General features: G+C 50.4%; 1 protein-coding gene across 5 annotated transcripts; it reads left to right on the forward strand.

Annotated features, from left to right (window-relative positions):
- Nucleotides 1–957: 957 nt before the first annotated feature.
- On the forward strand, nt 958–27,791 carry DPP3 (dipeptidyl peptidase 3). Of its 5 annotated transcripts, XR_014776330.1 has the most exons (19): nt 2,047–2,127; nt 3,449–3,723; nt 7,401–7,490; nt 7,966–8,103; nt 8,939–9,013; nt 10,056–10,149; nt 12,841–12,971; nt 13,067–13,197; nt 13,311–13,369; nt 14,138–14,332; nt 14,492–14,604; nt 14,963–15,055; nt 16,681–16,743; nt 16,830–16,954; nt 17,064–17,184; nt 18,631–18,810; nt 24,669–24,831; nt 27,126–27,400; nt 27,454–27,791. XR_014776330.1 is itself a non-coding variant. In XM_084766697.1 (18 exons), the coding sequence occupies exons 2-18, from the start codon at nt 3,454–3,456 to the stop codon at nt 27,299–27,301; spliced, it is 2,217 nt and encodes a 738-aa protein (XP_084622823.1). In that variant the 5' UTR covers nt 958–1,028; nt 3,449–3,453; the 3' UTR covers nt 27,302–27,791. The 5 variants fall into 5 exon arrangements, 4 of the variants coding, with proteins under 4 accessions (XP_084622823.1, XP_084622824.1, XP_084622822.1 ...); XM_084766697.1 differs by lacking the exon at nt 2,047–2,127 and adding an exon at nt 958–1,028 and having other exon boundaries at nt 27,126–27,791; XM_084766698.1 differs by lacking the exon at nt 2,047–2,127 and adding an exon at nt 1,018–1,114 and having other exon boundaries at nt 27,126–27,791.
- The last annotated feature ends 152 nt before the right edge of the window (nt 27,792–27,943 follow it).

The following is a 27,943-nucleotide window of genomic DNA, read 5'->3' on the forward strand; positions in this document are numbered from 1 at the left end:
CACCTAAGCGGGCTTTGAGAAGAACTGAGGCAGGTGGTGGGGGCCAGCTCTTGGATCTTCAGCTTTTATGATTGTCACATGGAATGACAGTCTCTAGGGCTAGGCATGGTGGCGTGTGCTTGTAATCCCAGCATTTGGTAGGCTGAGGAAGGACCATTGTGTGTTCAGTGCTAGCCCTGTCCAAAAAAACAAAGTACTTTCCCCATCAGATTGATGTAAACATACAGAAAAGCCATGATCCATTGAAATAGTGTGCCATGGTGAGAGAGAGAGAGAGGGAGGGGGAGAGAGAGAGAGAGAGGAGAGAGGGAGGGAGGGAGAGAGGGGGGAGAGAGAATGTGTGTGGTGGGGCAGCAGGAGGAAACAGTGAAGGTCCTTTCACCTGTGCAGTTGGTACAACAGTGATATGCTACCTCAGGGTTTTGGAAGAATTAAATGAGATTCTATATGGCAAGCCGCTGGTGAAGGATTTCATTCAGTAAGTACTATTGATTGAGATGATGGTGTCATGCAGCTCCGTGAGGGGTCTTGGGCATTGGCTGAGCTACCCCTTCGTGGCTGTGGATAGCTCTACCTCTCATCTGGTTATGGTTCCATTACTACTTAATCTGAGTCAGACAACTTTATACCTAGTCTAAAACCAATGAGAATAGGCCAAAGGAGAGAAAGGGACTTTCCTCGGGAGGTAGACATTTTTGCAGAATTCCTCACTTAAGATGTCACTCTAATGACGCTCACTAATCAGAGGCAACAGCTACTAGCGCTGTGGGGACAAGCCTGGCCGCAGGCACCTGGGTGAATAAGAAACTGGTGCCTGTATTGGGCATTGCTTGTACTGGGCCATGATTAGAGTGCTGGATTTCAGTCCTAAGACACTACCTCCTACAGAACCCTAGGGGGCAGCACTACCTTTTGCTAGTTGCTGATCCCTTACTACTACTGAAGTAAAGCTTACATGGCTCAAAGCGGCGAAGTGACCTTGAGTCACTGCCGGAAGCAGTCCTTAAAACACTGGAAGTCAGAAGCTGGTAGGTGACAGACATCTGATTCGACCTTGGGCAGCCGGAGTCAGCCCCCAGTCTAACCCAAGCTCTTTGCAATGCTATGTCAGCAGGTACTTGCCTGTGCTAAGGGTCACTCATACTGACACCACCTTGACTACTAAGAGTGGACAGCATGCTTGCCTGCATCCTGGGTCACCGGAGGATGCTTTTCTATGGCAAAGAGGTGTACTAAGAAAACGCCAGGTCTTTGTTGGCCTTGCCTTTGCGTGTGTGGAGGAAACTGGGGCTCCCAATGTGGTTTTTGGTTTGGTTTTTCGAGACGGGGTTTCCTTGGCTGTCGTAGACTCACGTGTAGATCAGGCTGGCCTAGAACTCAGTGATTCGCCTGCCTCTGCGTCCTAAGTGCTGAGATTAAAGGTGTGGGCCGCCGCGCCTGCTCCAATGTTTTAAGGACTGTTTCCAGGCCCGTGGTGAGCCAGTGAAGCTCCGGTAGCATTTTTCTGCTCCCCTGGTCGGGTGGGACTACTACTGCTCTGCCAGGAGCTTCCTGTTAGATAGCCTCCACTCTCTTCAAGAGCTCTGCAGTCTCCAAATAGCATCCCCAGACCCCAAATCCAGGGTAGAGGGGATCCATATTGCTCTACTTCTCTCTAAGCGCAGGTTGCTAAAGGCCAAACCCAAAGGAGGGATACTGGAAGTGAAACCTCATAGATAGCAGGGTCCCATCTGTGTGTGTGGAGGCTCCTGATATATAAGGACCCAGAGTTTGGGGACCTCTGTCAGTCCCCACACCAGGCGGCAGCCAATCCCGGTACCGAGATACTCAAACTGCTTCCTCCACCCTTTCCCGTCTCGCCACTAGTCGGCGGCGAGTGCAAGGCCAGGGGACAAAAGGCCAAGGCCTCAGAGCCTTTCCAAGAAAGCACCACCCATAGCGCTAGGAGCGGGGAGTAGATGAAGGGGAGGTGCTGTCCTTGGGTCCTTTACTGGCTGGAGCTGCCGCCCATCTGATCTCTGGGCTCATACTATTGGTCGATGGGGCGGGGCTTGCGAAGTACTAATGAATGGAGGGGGGGGGCGCCGGAAGCAGGAAGTGAGTTTGCGAACCGAGCAGCTGCTGCAGGTGAGGTGCGGCGCCCTGGTTTTGGGGTCACGGGGTGTCATCTTCAGGGGATCAGAGCGAGGCTTGGCTGTGCGCACAAGCTTACCCTCTTTTTGTCCGCCCTTCATTGCCTTTTCTAAATCTCTCCCTGTTTTAGGACCAAGGAGGATTTCCGGGCAGTAAAGAGTTAACACCCCTTTCCGAGCCTCCGCGACTGGGTAGTTAGGGTGGAGCCGCGCGAATGGGGAGCAGGGAGAGAGGACTCGTGTGCTTAGTCAGGGGCGGGGCGTGGACAATGTGGTGGATTCGGAATTCCCTGGGCCCCGACTGGATAGGTTGCTCGCTTTCCCTCTATCTGGAAAATGAGTTGTGATCCTATGTGGCTTCCCAGGTGTAGCAACAGAAGAAAGCGGAGGGCCGAGGAAAGGAGAGAGATGAGGTCTGGCAGATGCTGGGAAGGAAAAGCATACAAGAAACATCACTACTCTGTGACTTATTTGTAACAGGGTTTCGTGTACCTTCAGACTGGCCTTGGAACCCAACCCAGGGCCTGGTTGTTGGCTAGGCAAACACTGTGCCAACTGAGTTACATCCCCGCCCTGGAATTGGCCTCTTCTAATTTGCGTACCCAGCTGTTGAGTTTGGTGTCATTTTCACTTGGGTTTTACAAAGGAGGAAAGACAGCAGGGAAGTGAAGCAGCTGGCTTGGCTTTTAGAACTCTTTGATGCAGCAGGGGGCTGGGTGTCCAGCAGGCAGCCGGACTCCCGCCTTGGTCAGCAGTTAGAGGTAGGGAGGAATTCGGAACAAAGGCTAGCAAGTCTGAGAAGGTGGAGGGGAGAAGGGAGTGGCCTGGCCGGGAGTCTAGCAATGGGGCTCCGTTCTGCGGGTTCTTCCTTCCTTCCTATGCTTAGAAAAAGTCTTGGCAGCCACTTGTGCTGGCCTCCACCTTTAATCCCAGGAGGCACAGGCTGGTGGATCTCTTGAGTGCAAGGCCAGCCTGGTCTACAAAGCAAGCTCTAGGACACAAAGGACTGTTATGCAGATAAACCCTGTCTTGAAAAACCCAAAAGAAGAAGAAGGAAAAAAAAAGTCTTGGCATCTTTGAGCCTTAGTTTCCCCATCTGTAATATGAGGTAGTTGAGTTCAGACTTGAAATTTGAGAGGCCACAGGCCAAAAGTGGCCCGCTAAGGATTTGAGTCTTTGGATCTCAGCGTCAGGTGAGTGGGTGCTACCGGATTCCTCCCTCCTGGGCTTTCGGGTGGATGAAGTTACCTCGTGGGAGTTCGGAGCAGATGTGAAGAGGGTGTGTGTTCTGAGATGGCTGTGATGTGTCCTTGCAGAGCTCATGGCAGATACTCAGTACATCCTGCCCAATGACATCGGTGTGTCTAGCCTGGACTGCCGCGAGGCCTTCCGCCTGCTGTCACACACAGAGCGCTTCTACGCCCATCACCTGTCCAGGGCCGCGTGGTATGGAGGACTGGCTGTGCTGCTCCAGACTTCCCCGGAAGCCCCGTACATCTATGCCCTGCTCAGCCGCCTCTTCCGTGCCCAGGACCCTGACCAACTGCGCCAACATGCCCTGGCTGAGGGTCTCACTGAAGAGGAGTATCAGGTCAGTTCTCAAGAGGCCAGCCTAGCTTCCCGAGGGGCTTCTAGAAGGTTGTGAAGGACTGGATCGGGGGGAACAGATCTCTCTCTCCAACTAGATAGAGGGACTAGACTAAAGGTTGCTAGCTCAAATAGACACACACACACACACACACACACACACACACACACACACCTGAAGCTTCAGGCTTCTCATCTGTAGACTATACACATGGTCTACCTTTAGTGTTGTGGTGCCCTACTTTAGCACAGCGCCTGTTTCAAGACAGAGGGGAACAAGCCAGGCGTAGTGGCACACATCTCTAATTCCAGCACTTAAGAGACTAAGGCAGAAAGATTGACGTGAGTTTGAGGCCAGCCTAGGTTTCATGGTTCTCAGCAGTCTTCAGTGATTGCAAAGCTGATATTGAGAGGACGGAAGAATGCAGCCTGGGTAGAAATTGGGAGGTTTGGGTTACACTTCCACACTGTGAGGGACCTGGGCAGAATGTTCTGCCGGTCCCGTACTTGTCTGTGGATGTATTGGCCAAATAACATACTAATTCTGAGTGTGTTGCCACAGTTCAGAAACATACAGAAGATGAAAGGTCACACGTGTTCATTGTCTCTCCAGAGGGTAGCCACTGTGGCGAGTGTGTGTGCACAGTACATCAGCCCCCCCCTTTTTTTTTTTTTTGGTTTTTCGAGATAGGGTTTCTCTATGTAGCCTTGGCTGCCATGGACTCGCTTTGTAGACCAGGCTGGCCTCGAACTCACAGCGATCCACCTGCCTCTGCCTCCCGAGTGCTGGGATTAAAGGCGTGCGCCACCATGACCAGCTATCAGGCCCCCTTTTAACTTACTCTGTTACACAGAGCCACCTGCCTCTGCCTCTGCCTCTGCCTCCCGAGTGCTGGCATTAAAGGCGTGCACCACCATTTCCCAGCTTAACTTACTTTTTAAAAAATGTAAAATGACGGTCTTGATTGTGTGTGAGTGTGCAAGTGTCAAACATATAGATACCAGGAGAAGTTACTCCCTTGAAACAGGATTTTACAAAGATTAATTTTATCTTATTATGTGTATGTGTGTGTCAGTGTATGTGAGTTACAAGTGCCACAGAGGCAAGAGGCATAGGGTCCACCTGACACTGGTGCTGGAAACCAAACGTGGGTCCTCTGGTAGTGGTCTTAATCGCCAAGCCGTCTCTCCAGCCCCAAAACAGGGTGCCATACTGAACCGGAAGCTTGTTGTTCGGCTGTCACTCCCAGGATAGCCTATGCACACACCCACCTTCCCAGTGCTGGGATTATATGTGTGCATGGCCACGCCTGGTTTTTGTATGTGAGGGCTGTGCACGCAGACTCAGGTCCTCCTACTTGCTCAGCAAGTACTCTTTCCCACGGAGCCACGCCCCCACCCCCTGAGCCACGCCCCCCAGCCCTGAGCCACGCCCCCAGCCCCGGGTGACCTTTTACATCATGTCCTTATTGTTTTGTGTACTACCCATTTTTCAGATCTCTGCGTCCTGGAGAATTTCCGTGGAGTATATAGTAATCCATTTCCTTGTGTTGGCTGGGAAGCACTCTGTAGCAGTGTACACTGCAATAGATTAGTTTTGTTTTGTTTTGTTGAGACGGGGTTTCTCTGTGTAGCCTTGGCTGTTCTGGTATTTGCTTTGTAGACCAGGCTGGCCTTGAACTCAGATCTGCTTTCCTCTGCCTCCTGATTCCTTTTTTTGTTTTTTGTTTTTAAAATGCTGGGCAGTTTAGATGGCTTCTAGTTTTTCTTGCAAGCAATGCCACAATGCTCATTCTTGTTCAAGTGTATGAGTAGGAACTATTTGTAGAAATAGATATGCTGGGTTAAAGGCTCTGGATATTTATTTTTTTATTTTTTGGTTTTTTAAGACAGGGCCTCTCTATGTTAGCCTTGGCTGTCTTGGACTTGCTTTGTAGGCGATCTGCCTGCCTCTGTCTCCCAAGTGCTGGCATTAAAGGCGTATGCCACCACGCCTGGCCCTTTTTAATTTTTTTTTAATTAAAAATTTTTTTTTCGTGGAGATAGGGTTTCTCTGTGTAGCCTTGGCTGGTAGACAGCGCTGGCCTCAAACTCACATTGATCTGCTTGCCTCTGCCTAAAAATGGCGCACCAACGTGCCTGGCTTGGCTCTGAACATTTATAATGATCTGTTACATTATTTTCTAAGGCTTTGTGTGATGATGCACAACTTTAGTTTTAACACTCTGGAGTCACAGGTAGGAAGATCTCAGTGAGTTCAAGTCATCCTAATCTACATAGTAGGGCTACAGAAACTTTCTCAAAAAAAATAAAAAAATAAAAAAGACTTTAAAAAATACATCAATACATTATGTTCCCACCAGAATGTGACCTGTTTTTGTTTGTTTGTTTTCCTTTCTTTTTCTTTTTGATTTTTCGAGACAGGGTTTCTCTGTGTAGCCTTAGCTGTCCTAGAGCGTGGAACTCACTCTGTAGGCCAGGCTAGCCTCAAACTCAGAGATTTGTTTGCCTCTTCCTCCCAAGTGCTGGGATTAAAGGATGACCTGGTTTTCTACAAGGGGAAGAAAATTTCTGAGGCAAGGTTCCTGTTTCTTTTGAATTTTGGCTAATTGCTTCCTGTCTCTGGGCCTTGGTCTACTGTTAAAAAGAGTGAATCTTAGGGCTGGAGAGACGGCTCAGAGGTTAAGAGCACTGACTGCTCTTCCAGAGGTCCTGAGTTCAATTCCCAGCAACCACATGGTGCCTCCCAACCATGTATGTATAATGAGATCTGGTGCCCTCTTCTGCAGGTGTACATGCAGGCAGAGCACTATAGATTTAAAAAAAAAAAAAGAGTGACTCTCTGTGGAAATGCCCATAAGTAGGACGTACTACCCAAATGTTAACTGTTTTCAGTGGGATTCCTTTGTTCATAAGTAGCAGAAACCCATTACAAAGTGGCTTAAAGAAAGAGCCTAGTGTAGTGGTCTACGCCTGTGATTGTAGCACCTAGGGGGCAGAGTCAGGCGGATCTCTGAGTTCTATCACCAGGCTGGTCTACATGCGTTCCAGAAGAGCCAGGACTACACACTGAGACCTTGTCTCAAAAAAAAAAAAAGAAAAGAAAAAAGAAAAAAGAAAAAAAATATATAATGAAAGAGAGAGAGAGAGAAAGAAAGAGAGAGAGAGAGAGAGAGAGAGAGAGAGAGAGAGAGAGAGAGAATGTTACTAGCTCACATAATTGCAAGGTCCAGGGCTATAGAGACTTCAGGTGCAGTTAGATTCAGTTCAATGCTGTCATGAGTTGGGATCTTCATCTCTCAGTTTTCTGTCACATATTGGCCAGCTTGACTGTTAAGTTCAGCCCGTAGCAAGAGAAGGTGATTCTCTGACTGGCCTAGCCAGCTTGCGTGCCTACCCTTGGAGCTGTGGGAGACAGCTTCCTGGTGTCACCACCCTAGGTGTGTTTAGTAACTGCTGAAACCAATTAGGGCCCCCGTGGGGCTGGGGGGTAAAAATTGATTTGTGACAACAAATTGGGCCAGACCGGGGCCTCCTGGGGTCATCAGGGTTCTGCCCTGTGATTTCCCAGCCTCCCACACTGGTATGCCCTGGCGTTCCTGTCTCAGGCTGACCCTTTCCGGAAAGGGGAAGGCAGTGAAGCTTTTCCCATGTTTGATACTCTGTTGTTCCGCTCCCCAGGCATTCCTGGTCTATGCTGCAGGGGTCTACTCCAACATGGGCAACTATAAGTCCTTTGGTGACACCAAGTTTGTTCCTAACCTGCCCAAGGTGAGTTGGGGGAGGGTGGCAGGGAGGCAGCGGTGGGCTGTGGTTGGAGAATGAAGAAGGGAGTCAGAACTGAGTGCAGACCTGAGCCATCAACGCCCCGTCACTGGGACACTGTGGCCAGGGGACATGTCACTCAGCATCCCCAGGCGCCGCCCGCATATACATAAGGGAAAAGCACGCTCCTTCCAGACCGATGATCTGAGTGGCGAGCAAGCACAGGTGGTGCAAACCGCTGGTCGTTGCTGGGGATCCCGTCACTAGGCTCCTCAGATGTGAAGGCCTGTACAAGTGGCCTGGTAGTGTTGACCGCTTGTCTGGTTTGCAGGTCTGTGGTAGCCTGAGGTTTGGCAATTCTCGGGACTCGCTGATGCTGCTGTTCCCTGGGCTATACTATGAGGTCTTAGGTTCAAGTAGAAGGAGGTTCTGGAAGTTTGAAGGGCATGTGGCCAGACCAGTGACTTTCCTTTCTTTGCAGGAAAAGCTGGAACGTGTGATCCTGGGGAGCAAGGCTGCCCAACAGCAGCCAGAAGAAGTCAGGGACCTCTGGCAGACCTGCGGGGACCTAATGTTCTCCCTGGAGCCAAGGCTTCGGCACCTCGGGCTGGGGAAGGAGGTGAGCCCTGCCTTCCAAGAGCTTGGTAACGTGGAGGGCGTCCTTGAGGCTGCTTGGTGTGCTTGGAAGGGCAGATGACGGGAGGGAGGTAGGAGGCTCTTTCCCCTGTTCTCAAGCTAAAGCCAGTTGGCTCCACATGGCTACTTGTCATCTGTAAAATGGGAAGGGAGCTAGATGGAATGTTTCCAGACTGTTCTTCCAGGTCTGTCCTGCCGGGATGCAGGTTCACAGGGAGGAGAAGGGAGTCTAGGAGGGAATGATCCCTGCCTCTAGGGATCGTCTGGGCCACGCGGGAAGCGGCTGCATGTGGCCTTAGGGCTAGGCCAGCTAGAGAGGACGGGTAGGGGCAGCGCTGGAGGAAAGTCATGGTGGCACAAAGCTGTAATCCCAGCCCTCAGGGTGTTGAATCATGATGGTTGTGAGTCTGAGGGCAGTGAGGGCTATTTTATTTTATTTATTAGTTTTATTTTGTTTTTTTGAGACAGGGTTTCTCTTGGCTGTCCTGGACTTGCTGTGTAGACCAGGCTAGCCTTGAACTCACAGCAATCTGCTTGCCTCTGCCTCCCGAGTGCTGGGACTAAAGGCATGGGGCACCGCGCCTGGCAGTGTGGGCTATTTTAAAGAAAAAAAAATTAGCAGAAATGTCCAAGTTGAAATCTGTTTTACAGGTTTTCCCCCTGGAAGTAGAAAGGACAGAGTGGAAGAGCGGGGAGGAGACGCAGAGCGCCTAGAGAGGAAGCCGTTAGCTGCCTCATAGGGTCTGACCTGCGCCCTCAGGAACTCGGCTCTCCTGTCTCTCTGTTTACCTTTTCTCTCGCCATCTCTTCCCCAACAGGGAGTCACCACCTATTTCTCTGGGGATTGTACCATGGAAGATGCTAAGCTGGCCCAAGACTTTCTGGACTCTCAGGTTTGGGAATTGGCAATCTGGGACACTAGTTTGATGGGGCTCCTTGTCCCCACCCCTTCCTCACTGCCACCTGCTCTTGGGTCTCAGCTTGAACCCAAAGCCATATGGGCACCTTGGGTTTTGAGACGGAAAAGACTTAAGGATTCTTTGTGCGCGAGGCAAGCCCGAGCCAAGCAGAAAGACAAATGTTATGCATGTACCAGGATGTGTCTGTCCCTGCCCGTCCCACACTTCCTAAGTGGGGCTCCTGGAGCCTGCGTCCCTCAGCCGCTTGCCAGCTGTGTGGCCACCTCCCAAGTTCATCTCACACAGTTAACAGTTAGCCGAGGTGGCCCCTGTGCCTCACACAACGAGCTGTGAAGTTAGTGCTCTTGGGGCTGGTGAATGGCTCAGGGGTCAGAGGTGCTTGCTGGCATGAATTTGATCCTACCAGAGCTACGCAGTGGAGAGACAGAACTGATTCCCAAAATTATTGAGACCCCCACACAAGCACTGTGGCACGTGTGTGGGCCCCGTGTGTGTGTGATTGTGTATGTGTGTGTGTGTGTGTGTTTGTGTGCACATTTTTGGGGGTGGGGAGGTTTGATTTTTTTTTTTGAGACAGGAATTTTCTGTGTAACAGAGCCCTAGCTGTCTTGGACTTGCTTTATAGACCAGGCTGGCATCAAACTCACAGCGATCTGCCTGCCTCTGCCTTCCAAGTCCCGGGATTAAAGGCGCGTGTCACTACACCCAGCCTAATATATATATTTTTATTATTAAAAATAGTCTTTTATTTTATTTGTGTTTGTGTGTGTTTGTGTGTGTGTGTGTGTGTGTGTGTGTGTGTGTGTGTTTGAGTTAGCACTTTGTGTGTGGAACACTACATGATAGTCATCCCTGGCCTGCTAGCCCTCCCCGTGTGGGCTTGGGAAGGTTCCTCAGAGAGGCCCCAGCCTGCTTTGCCTCACTGTCCATCACTGTCCAATAGGATGGCCATTCCTCCATTCTCTTCAGTCTCCTGGGTCTTACCTCCTCCAAATCCTGCTCTGTTTTTTTCCAGAACCTCAGTGCATACAACACACGGCTCTTCAAGGTGGTGGACCAGGAAGGGAAGTCCCACTATGAGGTGCGACTGGCTTCAGTGCTCAGCACAGGTGCGCCCAGGCCGTCATACCTAACACCAGCCACCTAATGACCCACGTGGCTCAGGGCAGCAGCCCCAGCTGTCCCAGCAGGAGAGTCCTTTGGTCTCAGTTCTTTCTTCATACAGCAAAAGAGTGGCTCTCAGCCTCACAGTGGTGGCGCACACCTTTAATCCCAGCACTCGGGAGGCAGAGGCAAGCAGATTGCTGTGAGTTTGAGGCCAGCCTGGTCTACAGAGTGAGTTCCAGGTCAGCCAGGGCTGCACAGAGAAAAACAAGAACAGAAACAAACAAAAAAGAGTGTCTCTCGGCTCTCTGGAGTCCTTTATTAATGTGAGTCAGTACTTGTGGGTGGACAAGGGACAGGTCTCTGATTGGTTCCACCTGGTCTTAAGCCCACCCGAGAGCAAACGTAGCCTCACCTCAGTCCCTCAGACAGAGAGTGGCAGCAGGAGAGTGAAAACGTTTAGGCCCTTGTGCTGCCCTTCCCCGGCTTGTTTTCACCCATCCACATCCCCAGCTAGCCCCCAGCCTCCAGCACTCTGCTCTAGCCGTGGTTGGCAGCTTGTGGCTCCTACATCTCGTCACCAAGTCTTCATACGTGTGGTATGAAGTACCTGCTCCCGGCTCAGAACAGCTCCTAGCACATCGGTGGTCACGGGCAGCCCCTCTTCATTCCGTGGCTGGATGTGGACGGCACCTTTTCAGGGACCTTTCCCAGGAGTTTCCTAGTTGGTCTTCTGTGTCTTGTCGGCAAGCCCCCTGCTAGGATGGGCCATGTGTTTTCTGTCACTGTCTTTCCCGCCTCCTAGTGCCTGATAGTGCTCAGGTGACCAGTGTGGAAATGTGGGGGCACATAGCAAATGAATATAGATAGCGTATCCACTCCAGGTGGAGGGGTGCAGTGAGCTGCAGCAGGGGGGAGTGGAGGCATAGGGGGCACGCAGCCTGTTCTGTCTAGAGAGATGGTTCAGTGGTGAAGAGCACTTCCTGCTCTTCTAGAGGACCTGGCTTAGGTTCCCACCACCCACATCAGGTTAGCCGGAACTCCAGTCTCAGAGAGCACCCAACACCTGCTTCTGGCTTTCCTAGGTTACCAGGCATGAGTGCGGTGCACATGTAAATACAGGCCTCCATTCATATACACAAAATATAGAAACAAATAAAGCTTATAAAAAGAAGGGAAGAAAAGGGACACAGGTCCAGGAAACAGAAGGGGATCACGTTGGAATGGAAGCAGAAACACATCCCGTGCTAGCAGCGCAGGCGGCAGGGGAGGGCAGCAGCCAAGAGTGGCTTTGGGGCTGGGAATGTGGATCACGGGTAGAGCGCTGACCTAGCATGCTCAAGGCCCTGAGCTCTATTCTCCATACTAAAAGCCTGCGTTTCCAGCTTCTACGGTCTGTGCCCTTGGCTCGTGGTCCCTTGTTTCGCACAAAGTCCTGTCATCAGCTCTCGTAGTTTTGATTTTTTTGTTTTGCTTTTTGTTTTGTTTTTCTAGACAGGGTCTCTCTGTGTTAGCCTTGGCTGTCCTGGACTCGCTCTGTAGACCAGGCTGGCCTCGAACTCACAGCGATCCACCTGCCTCTGCCTCACGAGTGCTGGGATTAAAGGCGTGCGCCACCACGCCCGGCACTCTCGTAGTTTTGAGATGTGGCTCTTTTTAAATTTTTTTTTTTCTTTCAAGGATTTGTTTCTTCCCCTTTTTTCTTTTCGAAGATTTGTTTTTATGTTTATAGATACTCGAGGAGGCCAGGAGAAGGTGTCGGCTCCTGTGGAGCTGGAGTTACAGATGGCTGTGAGGCCCCTGATATGGGCGCTGGAACTGAACCTGGGTCTTCTGCCAGAACAGTCAATATGTGCTCCCCCCCCACCCCCCACACGTATATAACTTCTCTGTATAGCCCTGGCTGTCCTAGAACTCGCTCTGTAGACCAGACCAGCCTGGCCTCCAACTCAGAAGAGATCCACCTCTGCCTCCCGAGTGCAGGGATTAAAGGCGTGCATCGCCACTGCCCAGCTGGAGTGCTGGGTCTTTTCGAAGGTTGTTTTGTTTTGTTTTGAGATAGCGTCTACTGTAATCTTTGAAGATACCCTGAAACTCACTCTGCATCTGACATGACCTTGAACTCCTTATCTTCCAACATCTGCTTCTCAGCCGATGGTGTTGCAGGTGTGCAGTACCGTACCCCACTGCTGCTTGTGGTTTCCTCCTTCCTTCCTTCCTTCCTTCCTTTCTTTTCTTTTTTTTAACATTTAGCGTTTGCATACATGTCCCGGAATAGTTGTGAGAGGGTGATGAGCCACACAAGTTGGTTCTGTCTGTTCACCGTGTGGAGGACCTAGGGACTAAACTCCTGTCCTCAGCCTTGATGGCTGGAGCTTACACTCTCTGACCCATGTCTCTAGCCCTGTGTTTTTTGAGACAAGGTCTTAACTCTAGCTCCGGTTGCCCTCAAACCTAGCATGATCCTCCTGTCTCCACCACCAAAGCATCACAACTCCAGGTGTGCCCCACCATGCCTGGCTTGTGCAGTGCTGGGTATCACACCTGGGCCTTTGTATATGCTAAGGCACGCCCTCTGTCAGTTGAGCCACGTTCCTAGCCCCTAATATGTGCATTGAAGTTGTTAATAGGCCAGAGTGAGAGAGTGTGAGGTGCCCCACACCGGCCTCTTCCCTGAGTGTTGCCTTGATCCTCAGACCCCGCTCTCGACTCTGAATTGACTTCCAAGCTGAAGAGATATGAGTTTCAGGGGAGCCATTTCCAGGTCACTCGGGGAGACTATTCCCCCATCCTCCAGAAGGTGGTAGAACACTTGGAGAAAGCCAAGGTAGGGCTGTCTGGGGCCTGAGGGGGCAACTCACAACCCATCTGGGCAGCAAAGGTGGATGGTCCAAGGCTGACCAGAGCCCTCTTTACCCCCAGGCTTATGCAGCCAACAGCCACCAGGAGCAGATGCTGGCCCAGTACATAGAGAGCTTCACCCAGGGCTCCATCGAGGCCCATAAGAGGGGCTCCCGGTTCTGGATTCAGGACAAAGGCCCCATTGTAGAGAGGTGAGGTGCCGGGCTCTGCTTCCCCCCCACCCCCCGCAGCCCTTCAACCCCCGCACCCCCCCACCCCGTGCCTTCTGCCAGATCACCTCCATCTCTCCTCTTCTGCCCTCTAGTTACATCGGCTTCATTGAGAGCTACCGTGACCCCTTTGGCTCCCGCGGAGAGTTTGAAGGTAACTGCTTGTGGAGCAGGGAGGCAGGTGGGACTCCCCTCTGCCAGGTCCAAGTTCACACTCCACACTCCCTTGAGGGCTCTCTCCTTCCCTCCTAGAAGCAGTAACAGCGGCTCTGGGTCAGCTTACTTACAGCGTCCCAGGCATCGTGTAGTACAGAGTTAACCCGAGGCTTTTACCATAGCGGTGGCTGAGCCCAGCTACCCCAACTTCAAGCATTTAGCCGTTTTGCTTTCTGTGTCTGACCTGACAAGGCTCTCGGTAGACAGACAACCTGCCAGCATGATTTCTTGGCCTGCATTTGCCCATCTGTGACCATAAGCTAAGTGGTCAGACCTTGTGAGCGTCACAGTCTCGTGTGCGGTGATGTGCTCGGATATGCCACACCTGTGACGCTCACGTGATCCGCTGTCATCTCCAGCTGATGGCAGACTGCCTCTGTCCTCATCCCACAGGCAAGTCATGGCCAGAGGATCCAGGCTGGTCCCGGCCTCCTCTCGGCCTCCCCGTTCTGTATAGACAGGCTGAATATCAAGTTGCTAAAGGCAGAGATTAGGCTGGCAGGAGGCAGGAAATGCCTACGGTACCTAGCAGCTCAGACCTGAGGTCATAGGAACATGAAGGAGTTCTCACGCCTGCGGCCCCTGCGGCCAGGAGCGGGCTGCTGCGCACAGCTGCGGTCAGTTATACGTGTGATGCCTGGAGGGACTAGGTAGGGTACAGCGGGATCCCGGGATGCTGCCAAGCCACAGCCCTGCCTCCCCACAGGCTTCGTGGCCATGGTGAACAAAGCCATGAGTGCGAAGTTCGAGCGCCTGGTGGCGAGTGCTGAGCAGCTGCTGAAGGAGCTGCCTTGGCCTCCTGCCTTTGAGAAGGACAAGTTCCTCACCCCTGACTTCACCTCCCTGGATGTCCTCACCTTTGCTGGCTCCGGCATCCCTGCTGGCATCAACATCCCCAACTGTGAGCTCCCTTCATATCCCCCCCAAGTCCAAGGAAGTCCCCATATATTCCTCCCCCTCCACACGGTTCTGCCACCGACTATCTTTACCCCTCCCCACTTCCGTCAGCGTCCCTGGACCTCTGTCCCTCCCTCTGTCAGCTCTCTCCCCTGCCTTCTAGATGATGACCTGAGACAGACAGAAGGCTTTAAGAATGTGTCCCTGGGGAACGTGCTGGCTGTGGCCTATGCCACGAAACGGGAGAAACTCACATTCTTGGAGGAAGACGACAAGGTAGGCACTGGCCGCCTGAGGCGTGCGGCTAGGCTGTATACTTGGCTTCCTTGAGTCTGGGCAGGCATATGGACCAACACTGTGGTGAGGGTCTGAGTCCAACTTTGGTTCTGGTTTAGCCACCTCCCTGCCATGTGACTCTCTGTCACTCTGAGCTTCCTCACAGGATGTGCAGTAGAGACAGTCCCTCCCTCTGGGTCCTTGTGAGGATGAGATGGGCTGCCCCACGCGGCGTGATGGAGTGAAGTGAGCTTGACTTCCAGAAAGCACACCCCTCACGTGGGTCTGGCCGGGAGGGCTGGTTGTACTGTGCCCACAGTGAGATGGTGGTCAGTGTGGTCCTTGTTTGTCTTGGCAGGACCTGTATATCCGGTGGAAGGGGCCGTCCTTTGATGTGCAGGTGGGGTTACACGAGCTGCTGGGCCACGGCAGCGGCAAGCTCTTTGTACAGGTGAGAAGGGCCAGCAGGGACTGTCTGACCCGGCACACCCGTGAGTGAGGCTGGTCATCTCTAGGGAGACATTGCTGATGTTGGTATCTGGAATAGATGTTGGCTCAGTTTATTAACAATTAAACTTTATTATACAACCCAACTAGCATATACAAGAAGGAAAAAAAGGTTAAAGGGACAGAAGATTAAAACCTCCTGGAATCAGTTCGGCAGGACGGGTCCTTAGGTGTCTCAGTCCCACGAGCTGGTCCGGTCCTTTCCTCTCTCTCCGCGCCTTCTTTTTCTCTCCTTCTACCTCTTCCCAGTCATATGTAAAGGGCGGTCCCTTCTCCCTTCGAGGGTCAATTAGGAAAACAATAGCCACGGTGGGGTTTCTAGGTAGGCTTCCTGAATTCCAAGCCCAGGAAGGCTCCAAACAGTCTCTCACAAGGTATTCATGGTGTGCCTCAAGGGTAAAGCCCGCCAAGACTGCTTCCACCTGAGACAAAGCTTAATCTTTCCTACAAATAGTCAGGCACAAGATGCAGAGTCAGATGGCACAGTTAGTGGCAGAGACTGTTCCCCCCCGCCGGCCCCCCTGATCTCTGTCTAGGGGAGCTTGACTACCTTCAAGGGGAACTTCCCGGGCCAGCAGTCCCTCTTGGTCGCCAGTCACTAGTTGAGCTGTCTTGGATAGCCCTCTTTACCCATTCAGTCATCTGGGCTCCTGGAGCATTTGGTGGGGAGGTCAGATCTGTCCTGCTTAAGGGACTGTCTCCCCAGAGCACGTCTTCCCAGTGGATGCAGTGCCTAGAGCCCTTGGCTTGCACTGGTGGACCGTGGAAAGGCCGACAGTCTTTCTTGCCAGCAGACTCCCAGTGTGGAGCTGCATGACTTAACCAACCAGAGGAGAGTAAGGACCATCAGTGAGAATGGGGTTCTGGGTTGGGCTTGCTCCCACTGTTTGGGGCTGCCTTTCTGGATGAGGGAGGGCTGGGCCTGCGCTTGGTAGGTCAAGAGAATTCAGAGAGCAGCTGAAGTCTCATCCAGTCTTTCCTCGGGCTTAAGTAAGTCTTTTCTTCCGGCTGGTAGGGCTTCTGATGCTGTCATGGGAACTGTCATGACGATTAGAAGGGGAGGCGAAGTGGAAGGCTCTGGCGCAGTGGGTTCTTAGCAAGCGTGTTAGAATCGGGAGGCACAGAGGTTTACTTGGCCTGATTCCATTTCGGGGCTCTCGGTCCCTGAGCCTCAGTTCTCCCACCTGCGTTGTGCAGTGACGATAGAGCGTTCTCCAGGAAGGATAAAAGAAAGATGCTCGGCATATGGTGGGGTAGGGAGGATCACGTTGGCAGCAGGAGTGTCGGGGCCAGGAAGCACATACTGGGGTATTTTCCACACAGGTCTAGAGAGTCTGAGTTCACATACAGTTTCAGGTGGTCCCTCCCTTGGCTGGACCCCAGCTTCCCTCTCTACAGTGAAGTGAGTGGGTGGTTCCTAACTGCCGAGGGATTTGAGAAGGTGGTTGGCATCACAGAGCTCTGAGGGTTGCCAGCCCGTACCCCTTCCTTTTCTCTCTGAGCCACTTAGACTCTGCCTAGGGACACTGTCCCTTAGCCCACCCCACACTCATGACCTTTATTCTACAGGACGAGAAAGGCGTGTTCAACTTTGACCAGGAGACCGTGACCAACCCAGAGACCGGGGAGCGGGTAAGGAGAGCCTCAGTGGAGTCACGCCACTGGGAGAGGGGACACAGGCAGAGCCTGATTCCTGGGTCCTGGGGTCATCCTTGTAGATTCAGAGCTGGTACCGGAGTGGAGAGACATGGGACAGCAAATTCAGCACCATCGCCTCCAGCTACGAAGAGTGCCGGGCCGAGAGCGTGGGCCTCTACCTCTGCCTCAACCCCCAAGTCCTAGAGTAGGAACCATGGGCCAGAGGGGCGGTGGGCCGAGTCCCCTGACACTGGCTAGCTCTGGGGGTGTTCTGCATAGGGATAATCTGGTCACCCCTGTCCCCCTTCCACCAGGATCTTTGGCTTTGAGGGAGCCGATGCTGAAGATGTCATCTACGTGAACTGGCTCAACATGGTTCGAGCCGGGCTATTGGCCCTGGAGTTCTACACCCCAGAAGCAGCCAACTGGCGGCAGGTGGGACTGATGAGGAGCCTGCCGTGTGGCCACAGTCAGGATTCTGGGTGAAAGGATGGGACAAGTGCAACCCCCTAAGACAGATAAACTTAAATCTAACTCTGGACTCTACTGTGGGGAAAGCCATCTCACATTTCTGCTAGAAAAAGAAAGTCAGGGTTCAAATCCATGAGGCCTTCCTTCTTAGCCATTGGACTCAACTACTCAGCCGCAGCAAATATTTTTTTTTGTCTTGTTTCAAGTTTTTTTTTTTTTTTTTTAAGACAGGGTTTCTCTGTGTAGTCCTGGCTATCCTGGAACGAGCTCTGTAGACTAGGCTGGCCTCAAACTCTGAGATCTATCTGCCCCTGCCTGGGATTAAAGGCATGCGCCACCAAACCCGGCTATTTAAATTATTATTTGTGGGTCTGAGCGCACAGACACCAGAGGACAATCCTGTAGAGCAAGTTTTCTCCCTCGGCCTTGTGAGTCCTGGGAGTCGGGCTCGGCCTGTCAGGTTTGCACGGCAAGTGCTTTACTTGTCAAGCCTCTTGTCTGTCCCTTTCTATTGTTCTTTACAGAATCAAGTAAATGCAGCCTGTGGGGCCATGTCATCAAAGGGTGCACACCATGAGGCCTTTCAGCCACTGGGGAGCTGAGGCAGGACATTTACTTGAACCCAGATGGTCCTGAGCAGCCAGGGCAACACAGCAGGGATCCCATCTCAAAAGAGAAAAGAGGGCTGGAGAGACGGCTCAGTGGTTAAGAGCACTGGCTGCTCTTCCAGAGGACACGGGTTCAATTTCAGCACCCACATGGCAGCTAAGAAAATTGTTAACTCCAGTTCTAAGGAATCTAAACCTTCTGGGTTTCCACAGACACCTTATATATATGTGTTGTACATATATGCAAGCAAAACACTCTACATATAAAATAAAAATGAAGTAATTTTTTTAAACTTAAAAAAAAGAAAGAAAGAAAAAAGAAAAGAAAATCATGTGCACACACACACAGAAGAATACACACTGTAGAGTGTGGCCCGAGCTTTGCCTCCTTGAGCAGCTGTTTGGCCTTGAACCAGTCACTTCACTTATTAATGTTTTGTTACATGTAGAAGTGGGGATAGCAATGCCCATGTGGTTCCATTGTTGAGCACAAAAAATGACTGGGAAAGAGAGACCTCAAGGTCTTTACTGAGGGGCCTCATCAGTAGATGCTATCTGGGGCATTAAGAGCTGTGGCAAGTGATGAGAAGGCGTAGGGCACAGGCTCTCCGCACACAGTGAATACTCAGTGAACACAGGAGAAACGAACTTGAGGGGAGGGGGTGGGTAGAAAGGACCACAGGGTAAGAGGGAACAAATGGATGATGACAACCAAATAGCACGTTGAACACGTCAACAAGCTATGCGTCGTCAAACCCTCAGTATTGGCTACACACGGACCTCTTTCTTCTGGCCCTGGCAGGCCCACATGCAGGCCCGGTTTGTGATCCTGAGGGTTTTGCTGGAGGCTGGCGAAGGACTCGTTACCGTCACTCCCACCACAGGCTCTGATGGGCGACCAGACGCCCGGGTCCGCCTGGACCGTAGCAAGATCCGGTCAGTGGGCAAACCTGCCTTGGAGCGGTTCCTCCGGAGACTCCAGGTGAGTGAAGGTCTCTCAGCCTGACTACCGCTAGCCTCTTTTCCGTCCCTCCCTCCCATCGTGTCAATACCTCTTAACCTCCCGGCCAGTTCCTTCATTCAGCACATCTTTCTAGTGACTGAGAATAAGCTAGGAGCAGTTTCTCACGTGGTCATGAAGGAATGCAGACAGCAAACAGGGAAACAAGCAAGTAAACAAGATGACGCCTAGAGTGACGAAAGCTGTATGACGGTCACACTGCTGGGCATGATGGTGAGCGAGGTTGCAAAGGAAAAGGCCTGCTGCTTGCAGAGACCAGAAGAGGGAATTGACTCCCTTGGGGTTGGAGTTACAGATGGTCATGAGCCACCATGTGGGTGCTCGGAATCAAACTCCAGTCCTCTGGAAGAGCAGCTAGTGCCCTTAACCACTGAGCCATCTCTCCAGCCCCTGTCCAGGAAACCTGTCTTTATGGTACTTTATTTTTTGTTTTTGTTTTGTTGTTTTGTTGTTTTTCAAGACAGGGTTTCTCTGTGTAGCCTTGGCTGTCCCAGACTCAATTTGTAGAACAGGCTGGTCTCAAACTCACCGAGATCCACCTGCCTCTGCCTTCCAAGTGCTGACGTTAAAGGTGTGTGCCACCACACCTGGCTTGGTATAGTACTTTCTACAAGAATAGGGCTGTATTGGGTGTTTTCAACAACTCACATATCATAAACCAAAAATTATGATTGTCTGAACTAGGAATTAAAGTGTGCCTTTGTAATTGTGTGCCCATCTGTTTCCAGGAAGCACCAAAGCATCTTTCCATAAAACATGGGAGTTTGGGGTGTTTTTGTTTTGTTTTTAAAGTGTGTGTGTGTGTGTCAGAGAGGAGAGAGGAAGAGAGAGAGAGATTTTGAGGGGCTTTGTTATGTAGATTTTGGGGGGATCAAGCTGAGGTTATCAGGCTTGTGTGACAAGTGTGTTTATCTGGTAAGCTATCCCACTAGCCCTGTTTGTTGATTTTAGTTTTTCATTTTCCTTTATTTTTTCATTCTTTAGAAAAAATTTTGTTTTGTTTAATATTTTGAGACAGTCTTAAATGTGTATCCTTGGATAGCCTAGAACTCACTATGTAGACCATGCTAGCCTTGAACTTGTTTCCTCCTGCTCTGTCTCTGACTCCCAAGTGCTGAGATGATAGATGTGTGCCACTCTACCCAACTAAAACACATGTTTATAAAGTTAAATAAAATTGAATTTAGGGTTGGTGGTAGAGTATGTGAGACCCCGGGTTCCATCCCTTCACTACCAAAAACTAAGTTAGAGTAAAAGCCACTAGATGAGAAACACAGTGTCTGGTGGATTCTGGGATAGGAAGGGACACTATTGGCCGAGCTAATGAGACCTAGGTGGGTGGGGCTTGGAATTTAGTTACTAGTAACGGTCTAGTTATGAAAGTTGCAACAAAGAGAAAGCTGTGCTGACAGCTTCTGGAAGTTCACTGTACCATCTTTGCAACTTTTTTAGAAATTGGTGATTTTTTTTTTTCTGCAAATGGCAAAAAAGAAGGAGCTGTGCCAGAATATTAGGTATAGGAACCAGATCGATCCGCTCCTAAAAATATTAGGTATAGGAACCAGATCGCTCCGCTCCTAAGCCACTGCGTCAGTGCCTTCTAGAGACGGAGCCAGCTGGTTGTTTTTCATTTGTTGATTATTTTTGTTCTTGTTTTGATTTGAACACAGTTTCACTATGTAGCCCTGGCTGGCCTGCAACTCTCTGTGTAGACTAGGATGGCCTAGGAACTCACAGAGAGACCTGCGTCTGGCTCCGTAGTGCTGGGATAGTCATGCCCACCATGAGCAGCCCCAGTCTGGTCCTTGTACAAAGGGGAATCTTGCAGCATCACGTTCAGGTTCCTCAGCAACGTTTTGGGTTTTTGTTGTTGTTATCTTTTGTTTTTTTGAGATATGGTTTTTTCTTTCTTTCCTTTTTTTTTAAAAAGATTTATTTATTTATTACGTATACGATTATTTTGCCTGCATGTATGCCTGCATGCCAGAAGAGGGCACCAGATCTCATTATAGATAGTTGTGAGCCACCATGTGGTTGTTGGAAATTGAACTCAGGACCCTTGGGAGAACAGCCAGTGCTCTTAACCTCTGAGCCATTTCTCCAGCTCCAAGAGATACGGTTTTTCTGTGTAGTTGTGGCTGTCCTGGACTCACTCTGCAGGCCAGGCTGGCCTTGAGCTCACAGCGAACTGACCACCTCTGCCTCCGGAGTGCTGGGATTACAGATGTATGCCACTGTACCTGGCTCTTCCTCAGCAGTGTTTTATAGAAACAGATAGACCGTGAAGTCATGTTTGGTGCAGCTGTTTATTGTGTCAGCCATGGTTTTTTTTTTTGGCCTTATTGGTGTTACATATGAATCTGTATTTGTGGCTTCTTGGAAGGTCTGGCAACCTTGGGCAATTCCTATGTGACTAACTGGCTGGAACTGAGTAGCACCCCCACATTCAGACATGGCCTGGGCTTCTTCATTTTGCCCAAGGACTCCCCAATTCCTGTTGGTCCTATAGTTCACATTCTGTATCCCCCAGTTCCACACACACACACACACACACACACACACACACACACACTCTCTCTCACACACACACACACACACACACACACACACACGCACACACTCTCTCTCTCTCACACACACACACTCACACACACACACACTCACACACACTCACACATTCACACACACACACACATGTTCAGGAGAATCATCATGTATGTGCTAGACATCCACAGTATTTCTTCTTGCCATCATTCCCTAAATACTATGGAATAAGAATTAATTACATATATCGCATTGTCTTGGGTATTATAAGTAATCTCAGGGCCTGGGACATTGGGCCGTGCTTGCCCAGTGTACATGTGGTCCTAGCACTCAGGATTGGAGGCTGGAGGACCAGGACTGTAGGGTCATCCTTCACTACGTAATGAGTTTGAGGCCAACCTAGGTAGGTTACATAAAGCTCTGTCTCAAAAAAACAAAACCAAAGTAGGGCTGAAAAGATGGCTCAGTGGGTAGTAATGCTTGCTGCGTAACCATAAGGACCTGAGTTCAAATCCCCAACACCTATGTAGAAAGCCAGGCCTGGTTGCATACACCTGTACCCCCAGCACTGCGAGGGGCAGAGATAGGAGGCTCACTGGGGCTTGCTGGCTCCAGGTTTAATGAGAACTTCATTTCAGGGGAATAAGGTGCAGAGTGATAGACCAGGATGCCTAATCCCTTTCTCTGGTTTCCACTGCACACACCAAACACACATGTGCACATACACCAAACACATACACACAAATGAATCTTTAAAATTTGTAAGAAATCTAAATGTGACTTAAAATATGCTATACTAGAAGATGCACGGAGGCGCATGGATATAGCACACAGGTTATATGCATATAGCACACAGGTTGTATGTGTACAGCACATGGGTTATATGCATATAGCACACAGGTTGTATGTGTACAGCACATGGGTTATATGCATATAGCACACAGGCTATATGTGTACAGCACATGGGTTATATGCATATAGCACACAGGCTATATGTGTACAGCACATGGGTTATATGCATATAGCACACAGGCTATATGTGTACAGCACATGGGTTATATGCATATAGCACACAGGCTATATGTGTACAGCACATGGGTTATATGCATATAGCACACAGGCTATATGTGTACAGCACATGGGTTATATGCGTATAGCACACAGGTTGTATGTGTACAGCACATGGGTTATATGCATGTAGTAGACAGGTTATATGTATATAGCCACAGGTTATTTGCGTATAGCACCCCTTTTAGATTAGGGACTTGAACATTCAGGTTTTGTTATCCACACAGGGCACTGAAACCCATTCCCCGCGGACCTGGCTGAATCTCTTCTGATACTGCTAGCTCCTTTGGCATCCATGTTGCTAACTCTCCAGTCTGAGCTCCCAAGGTCTAGCTTGTTGGCTTGATGATCATGTATGAAGAGATTACGTAATACTAAGAAATGAGAGAGATGATCTGACTCAACCCAGAGTCCACATGGCAGAAGGAGAGAATGGATTCCCACAAGTTGTGTTCACACACACACACACATAAACATAAAAGTAAATTTTAATAAAGAACTAAATAAATCTCCTGGAAGGAAGGCTTGTAGGAAAGACAGAGTGTAGATCTAGCCGAAGATAAAAAAAAAAAAACCATGGAGTAAGCCAGATGTCGTGGCACATGCCTGCAACCCCAGTACTCTGGAGGCAGAGGCAGGTGGATCTCTGAGTTCGAGGCCAGCCTGGTCTACAGAGTGAGTTCTAGGACAGCCAAGGCTACACAGAGAAACCCTGTCTCAAACCTCTCCCACCCCCAAAAAAACATGAAGTATAAAAAAAATTGGTGCAGGGGGTGGAGTGGGGTCAAGACTAGGGCTTGAGCCTCGGGCTTTAGTCATGTGGGCTGAGTGCTATACCGTGAGCTATATCTGAAGCTTACTAAGAGAAAGCTTAAAAGTTGAGCAGTGTTCTTGAGACTGAGAAAGTCTAATATAACCAAAGTTCAAGTTGTGCAAGAAAAAATATGAGAGGAGACCATGTAAGAGTAGAAACAATGTTGTTGGAAGGAAAAGGTGGGTTTGCTTCCATAGCCGCCTCTGGGTGGGCCTCAATCCCATTTACCATGGAGAAGCGAGAACGCTTTTTAAAGCCCCACCTCTTCCTTTATTTTTCATTTAAATTAACCTTTGGTGTATGCATGAATTGTTTTGAGTATGGTGTACGTGTGGCACATGCACATATGTGTATCCTGTTCCATCTCTCTGTGCCATGTTCCCTTGAAACATGATCCTTTACTGAACCTGGAGCAAGGCTGGCAGTAAGCAAGCCCCAGTGATCCTCCTGTCCCCTGACCCCTAAACTCACATGGGATTACAGGCCCATGTGTCAGTGCCCAGCTCTGTATATATGGGGACTGGGGATTTAAACTCATGATTGTGGTTCTTACCCACTGAGCCAGCCCTTAAAAAAATTTAGCTGTCAGCCAAGCGTGGTGGCGCATGCCTGTAATCCCCAGACTCAGGGAGACAGGCGAGCAGATCACTGTGAGTTTGAGGTCATCCTGGTCTACAAAGTGAGTCCAGGATAGCCAGAGCTACACAGAGAAACCTTGTCTCGAAAAACCAAAAAAGAAAAAAAAATTTTAGCTGTCAGACATTCTGCCACCTTCCTTTAATCTCAGCACTCAGAAAGCAGAAACAGGCAGTTCTCTCTCTCTTTTTTTTTTTTGGTTTTCCGAGACAGGGTTTCTCTGTGTAGCCTTGGCTGTCCTGGACCCGCTTTGTAGACCAGGCTGGCCTCGAACTCACAGTGACCCACCTGCCTCTGCCTCCCGAGTGCTGGGATTAAAGGCGTGCGCCACCACGCCCGGCTACAGGCAGTTCTCTTGTGAGTTCAAGTCCGGCCTGTTCTACGTACTCTGTCTTAAAAAAAAAAAAAAGCCAGCTAGGATTTTTGATTATTTGTTTTTCAGACATTCTTATGTGTCTCAGGCTGTACACCCTATATTGCCAAGGATAGCCCTGAACTATTGATTTTCCTGAATCCACCTTTCAAGTACTGGGATTATTGATGTGTGGCACCATACCCAGCTTAGCCATTAAGTTTTAGCACCGAATAACCATTGAGATGTAACAAGAATAAATTAATTTAAAAAAAAAAGTTTTAGCACCGAAACTTTATAGAAGGCAAACCATAACACATCCTATCCAGACCTAGGCACAAGTGGCCGTGGCCTGCTGCCGGAGTCCTGTGGATGCAAGGTGAGTGCCCATCCTCCTTTCTGCAGGTGCTGAAGTCCACCGGGGATGTGGTCGCAGGGCGAGCCCTGTATGAGGGATATGCAGCAGTCACCGATGCACCCCCAGAATGCTTCCTCACCCTCAGGGACACAGTCCTGCTGCGAAAGGAGTCCCGGAAGCTTATCGTGCAGCCCAACACTCGTCTTGAAGGTAGTGGGTGTTACCATTTAAGGAGCTACCCAAGGTCTCCCCAGAGAGCAGACGATGCACTCGGTTCAGGGGGACCCCTCTCTGCCATGATATTTCCAACAGACCTCAGGCCCAGAACCTTGGCATCGTCCATCTCACACACACAGGGACACTGATGGTCAGCAGGAGAGCTCAGGAAGGCCAGCAGAGTAGGAGCTTGTGGAGGCCAGCCAGGACCTCGCGGGAGGTAGAGCCAGGCAATGACCTGGGACTGCGCAGTCCAAGTAGGACCTAAGAGAATTTGAATCAGCAACATTCAGGGTGGAGATGTCCTCGGCCGTCCCCTTTCTCAAGTAACATTTCCATTTCCAGAGTCCCTGCCCGTGCCTGCATGGTGCTGGCACCTTGTGTGCCCTGCTGTCTCTGCAGTGCACCACGTCCGCTCTGCTTGCTAGCCTTTGTACACGCTGTTCCCTCTGCCTGGCACAGTTCTTGTTGGTCAGGTCCCTGTTACGTGGCACCTTCCTGAGACATGCTGTCTCCAGTCCCTCAACACAGTGACACTTCAGTCTTTTATCTCCCAGTGTCATTTTCTTTGTGCTTTGATACATCCAGTCCAGGGAGGCCACTGAGGGCTGGAGCAGTGGGTGGGACCAAGGCCATTCCCTCAAGCAGTTCAGAGCCCGTTAGGAATGAAAACACACAAGCGAAGCATTAACGAATGTTTAAAGGGTGCTAACAGTGCTCTGAACACTTGGATAAAGAGCTCATCTATAGCTTCAGAGTGTCTTGGGAGGAAGTGGTGGTGTTTAAACCAGACCTGAGGAGCAGGGTGGGGTTTTTAAAGGTAGTGGTGAGCTGGAGTGTGACCCAAGGTAGAACATTTGCCCCGTATGTAATAGGCTGTGGGTTCTGCCCCCAGCACTTCGGTAGCTGGGAGTAGTGATGATGGTGGGGGGGGAGGACTGCAGATCCTGGGTACTGGGTGAAATGTCTTCACAATAGGCGGGGATGGTAGCTCACTGGCAGCAAGCTTTTCACAGCTATATAAGGACCTAGGATCCATCCCCAGTACTGAAGAAGAAAAGAAAAAAAATTAAAAAAAAAAAAAGGGAACTTTTCAAGAATTACCTCCCCAAGCCCAGTGAAGAATGGTTACTGTCCCTTCACCAGTTCTCAGCTGGGAACTGAAATCCTCACACACAGTTGGTCTTCACCTTTGCCTCAGCCCATACAGCTAAGTAGGAGCAGAGTCAGGACTTGAACTTGGGCCATGTTAGCCTGAGCTTAGCCATGTTAGGAGGACTCTTAGCTACTGTCAGTGCCACATGCCACACATCTGGAAAAGTAGAGCCGCTGAAGAGTGATTAAAGGGGGTGCTTCCCACCAAAATTCAAGGACCCTGGGACAGGCCCATTTAACAGGTAAGATGCTCAGCAGTTGCATCAACACTGCCCGTGAGGCAGCCAGCACTCACTGAGCACCCAGCTGATGCTCTAGCATAGTAATCACCCTAGCTCCTTGAGGAAAGAGGTACTGTGCTCATTCCCCACTTTACCCACAAGGCACTGAGGCTTACAGCAGCTGGGGAATTTGCCCATGGCCTAGACATACGAGCAGTTGCTGAGCTGTATCTGTTTCATTTAATAGAGTACTTGAAAAATGATTTTAGGTTTATTTATTTTATGTGGGGTTTTTTGCCTGCATGCATGTGTGTGCACCGTGTGTGTATGGTGCCTCAAGAGGTGCAGAGGTCACAAGAGGGCATTGGATCCCCTTGGGACCGGGGTTACAGATGGTTGTGAGCCACTATGTGGGTGCTGAAGGCCAAGCCAAGACCAGCCTGGCCCTGAACAAGAGCAACAAGTAGTTTTAACTCCTGAGCTATCGATCCCTCCCGCTCCTGACACAGTGCTTTTATCAGTCATTTTTGCTAGTGATTGTTGAGGTCATATTGGTTTTGTTGAGACCCGGATTTTCTAGGCTAGCCTGAAAATTAACAGCCCTCCTTCCTCAGCCGGTTGAGTTCTGGGATTATGGTGTGTGCTACCATGCCAGGTTTGATTTAAATCTTGACTTAAAGGGAAAGATGAAAGCAGGTAGCAGTTCATTTAAACAACCCCCCCACTCCCCCCCCACCTCTCCCCCCCATAATCCTGCTTCTCTTGCAGGGTTATGCTAATGCCTAGATTAGGTAAGTTGCCTGAACATGGAACAGTTTGTGCCGTAGGACTCTGTCAGAAGTCACCGCTCCGTCACTACTTTTCCCCCAGTCAAGTCTTCTCTGTTGCTGTTCTCTCTCTCTCCCCTCCCAGGCTCAGAAGTACAGCTCGTAGAGTATGAGGCCTCAGCCGCTGGTCTCATCCGATCCTTCTGTGAACGTTTTCCCGAGGATGGGCGTGAGCTGGAGGAGGTCCTTACCCAGCTGGCCACAGCAGATGCCCGATTCTGGAGGGACCAGGTCAAGAAGGCCCCATCTGGCCAGGCTTGAGAAGATCTGTGTGGCCTTTCCCCACTCCATCAAACCAAGGCTGTCAGTGGCCCTGAATTGTGTGTGTGTGTGTGTGTGGTGTGTGTGTGTGTGTGTGTTGTGTGTCTGAGAGAGAGAGAGAGAGAGAGAGAGAGAGGGAGAGAGAGAGAGAGAGAGAGAGAGAGATTGATTGATTAGGAGTGGGGGAGGGGCAGGAGCTTGGACTTTGGTGCTACCTCAGCTGAGGGTGGTGATACTAACCCCTTCCATTTGTCAGCACTTTCCAGTTTACCAAGTGCTTCCTAGATCTGCACTGCCACCTTTGCGGGGAGCTCCACAGGGTGCCTAGTCCAGTTTCCCACATGGGGAAATGGAAGTTCTGAGAAGCGACTGGTCTTGATCTGGCAGGTGGCACGTGACAGAGCCAGGGCTCAAAGCATTCTCACCAAATCCAGTGCTCTTCCTGTATTACTTTTATAGCCAGAAAAATAAATACCACAAGCAACCATCATCTTTGCAATGTGTGTGGTTCTTCCTGTCTGCGTTCAAACCCTGGGAGGGCAGAGTACATCGTCTCTGGCTTCCAGTCCACAGTAAGATTTTGATACCATTTCCAAAGCAGAGCACAAAGTTACAACACGAGTTCTGCAGCTCTCCTTGGTG

Source organism: Acomys minous, assembly GCF_964271855.1.
Source record: "Acomys minous genome assembly, chromosome: 2".
Taxonomy (NCBI): Eukaryota; Metazoa; Chordata; class Mammalia; order Rodentia; family Muridae; genus Acomys; species Acomys minous.

What these genes read in the sequence shown, in the direction of transcription:
- DPP3 (XM_084766698.1), top strand. An exon ending in TCACTGAAGAGGAGTATCAG is followed by an intron (nt 3,724 to 7,400) that starts GTCAGTTCTCAA and finishes TCCGCTCCCCAG; the next exon opens with GCATTCCTGGTCTATGCTGC. An exon ending in TTGTTCCTAACCTGCCCAAG is followed by an intron (nt 7,491 to 7,965) that starts GTGAGTTGGGGG and finishes CTTTCTTTGCAG; the next exon opens with GAAAAGCTGGAACGTGTGAT.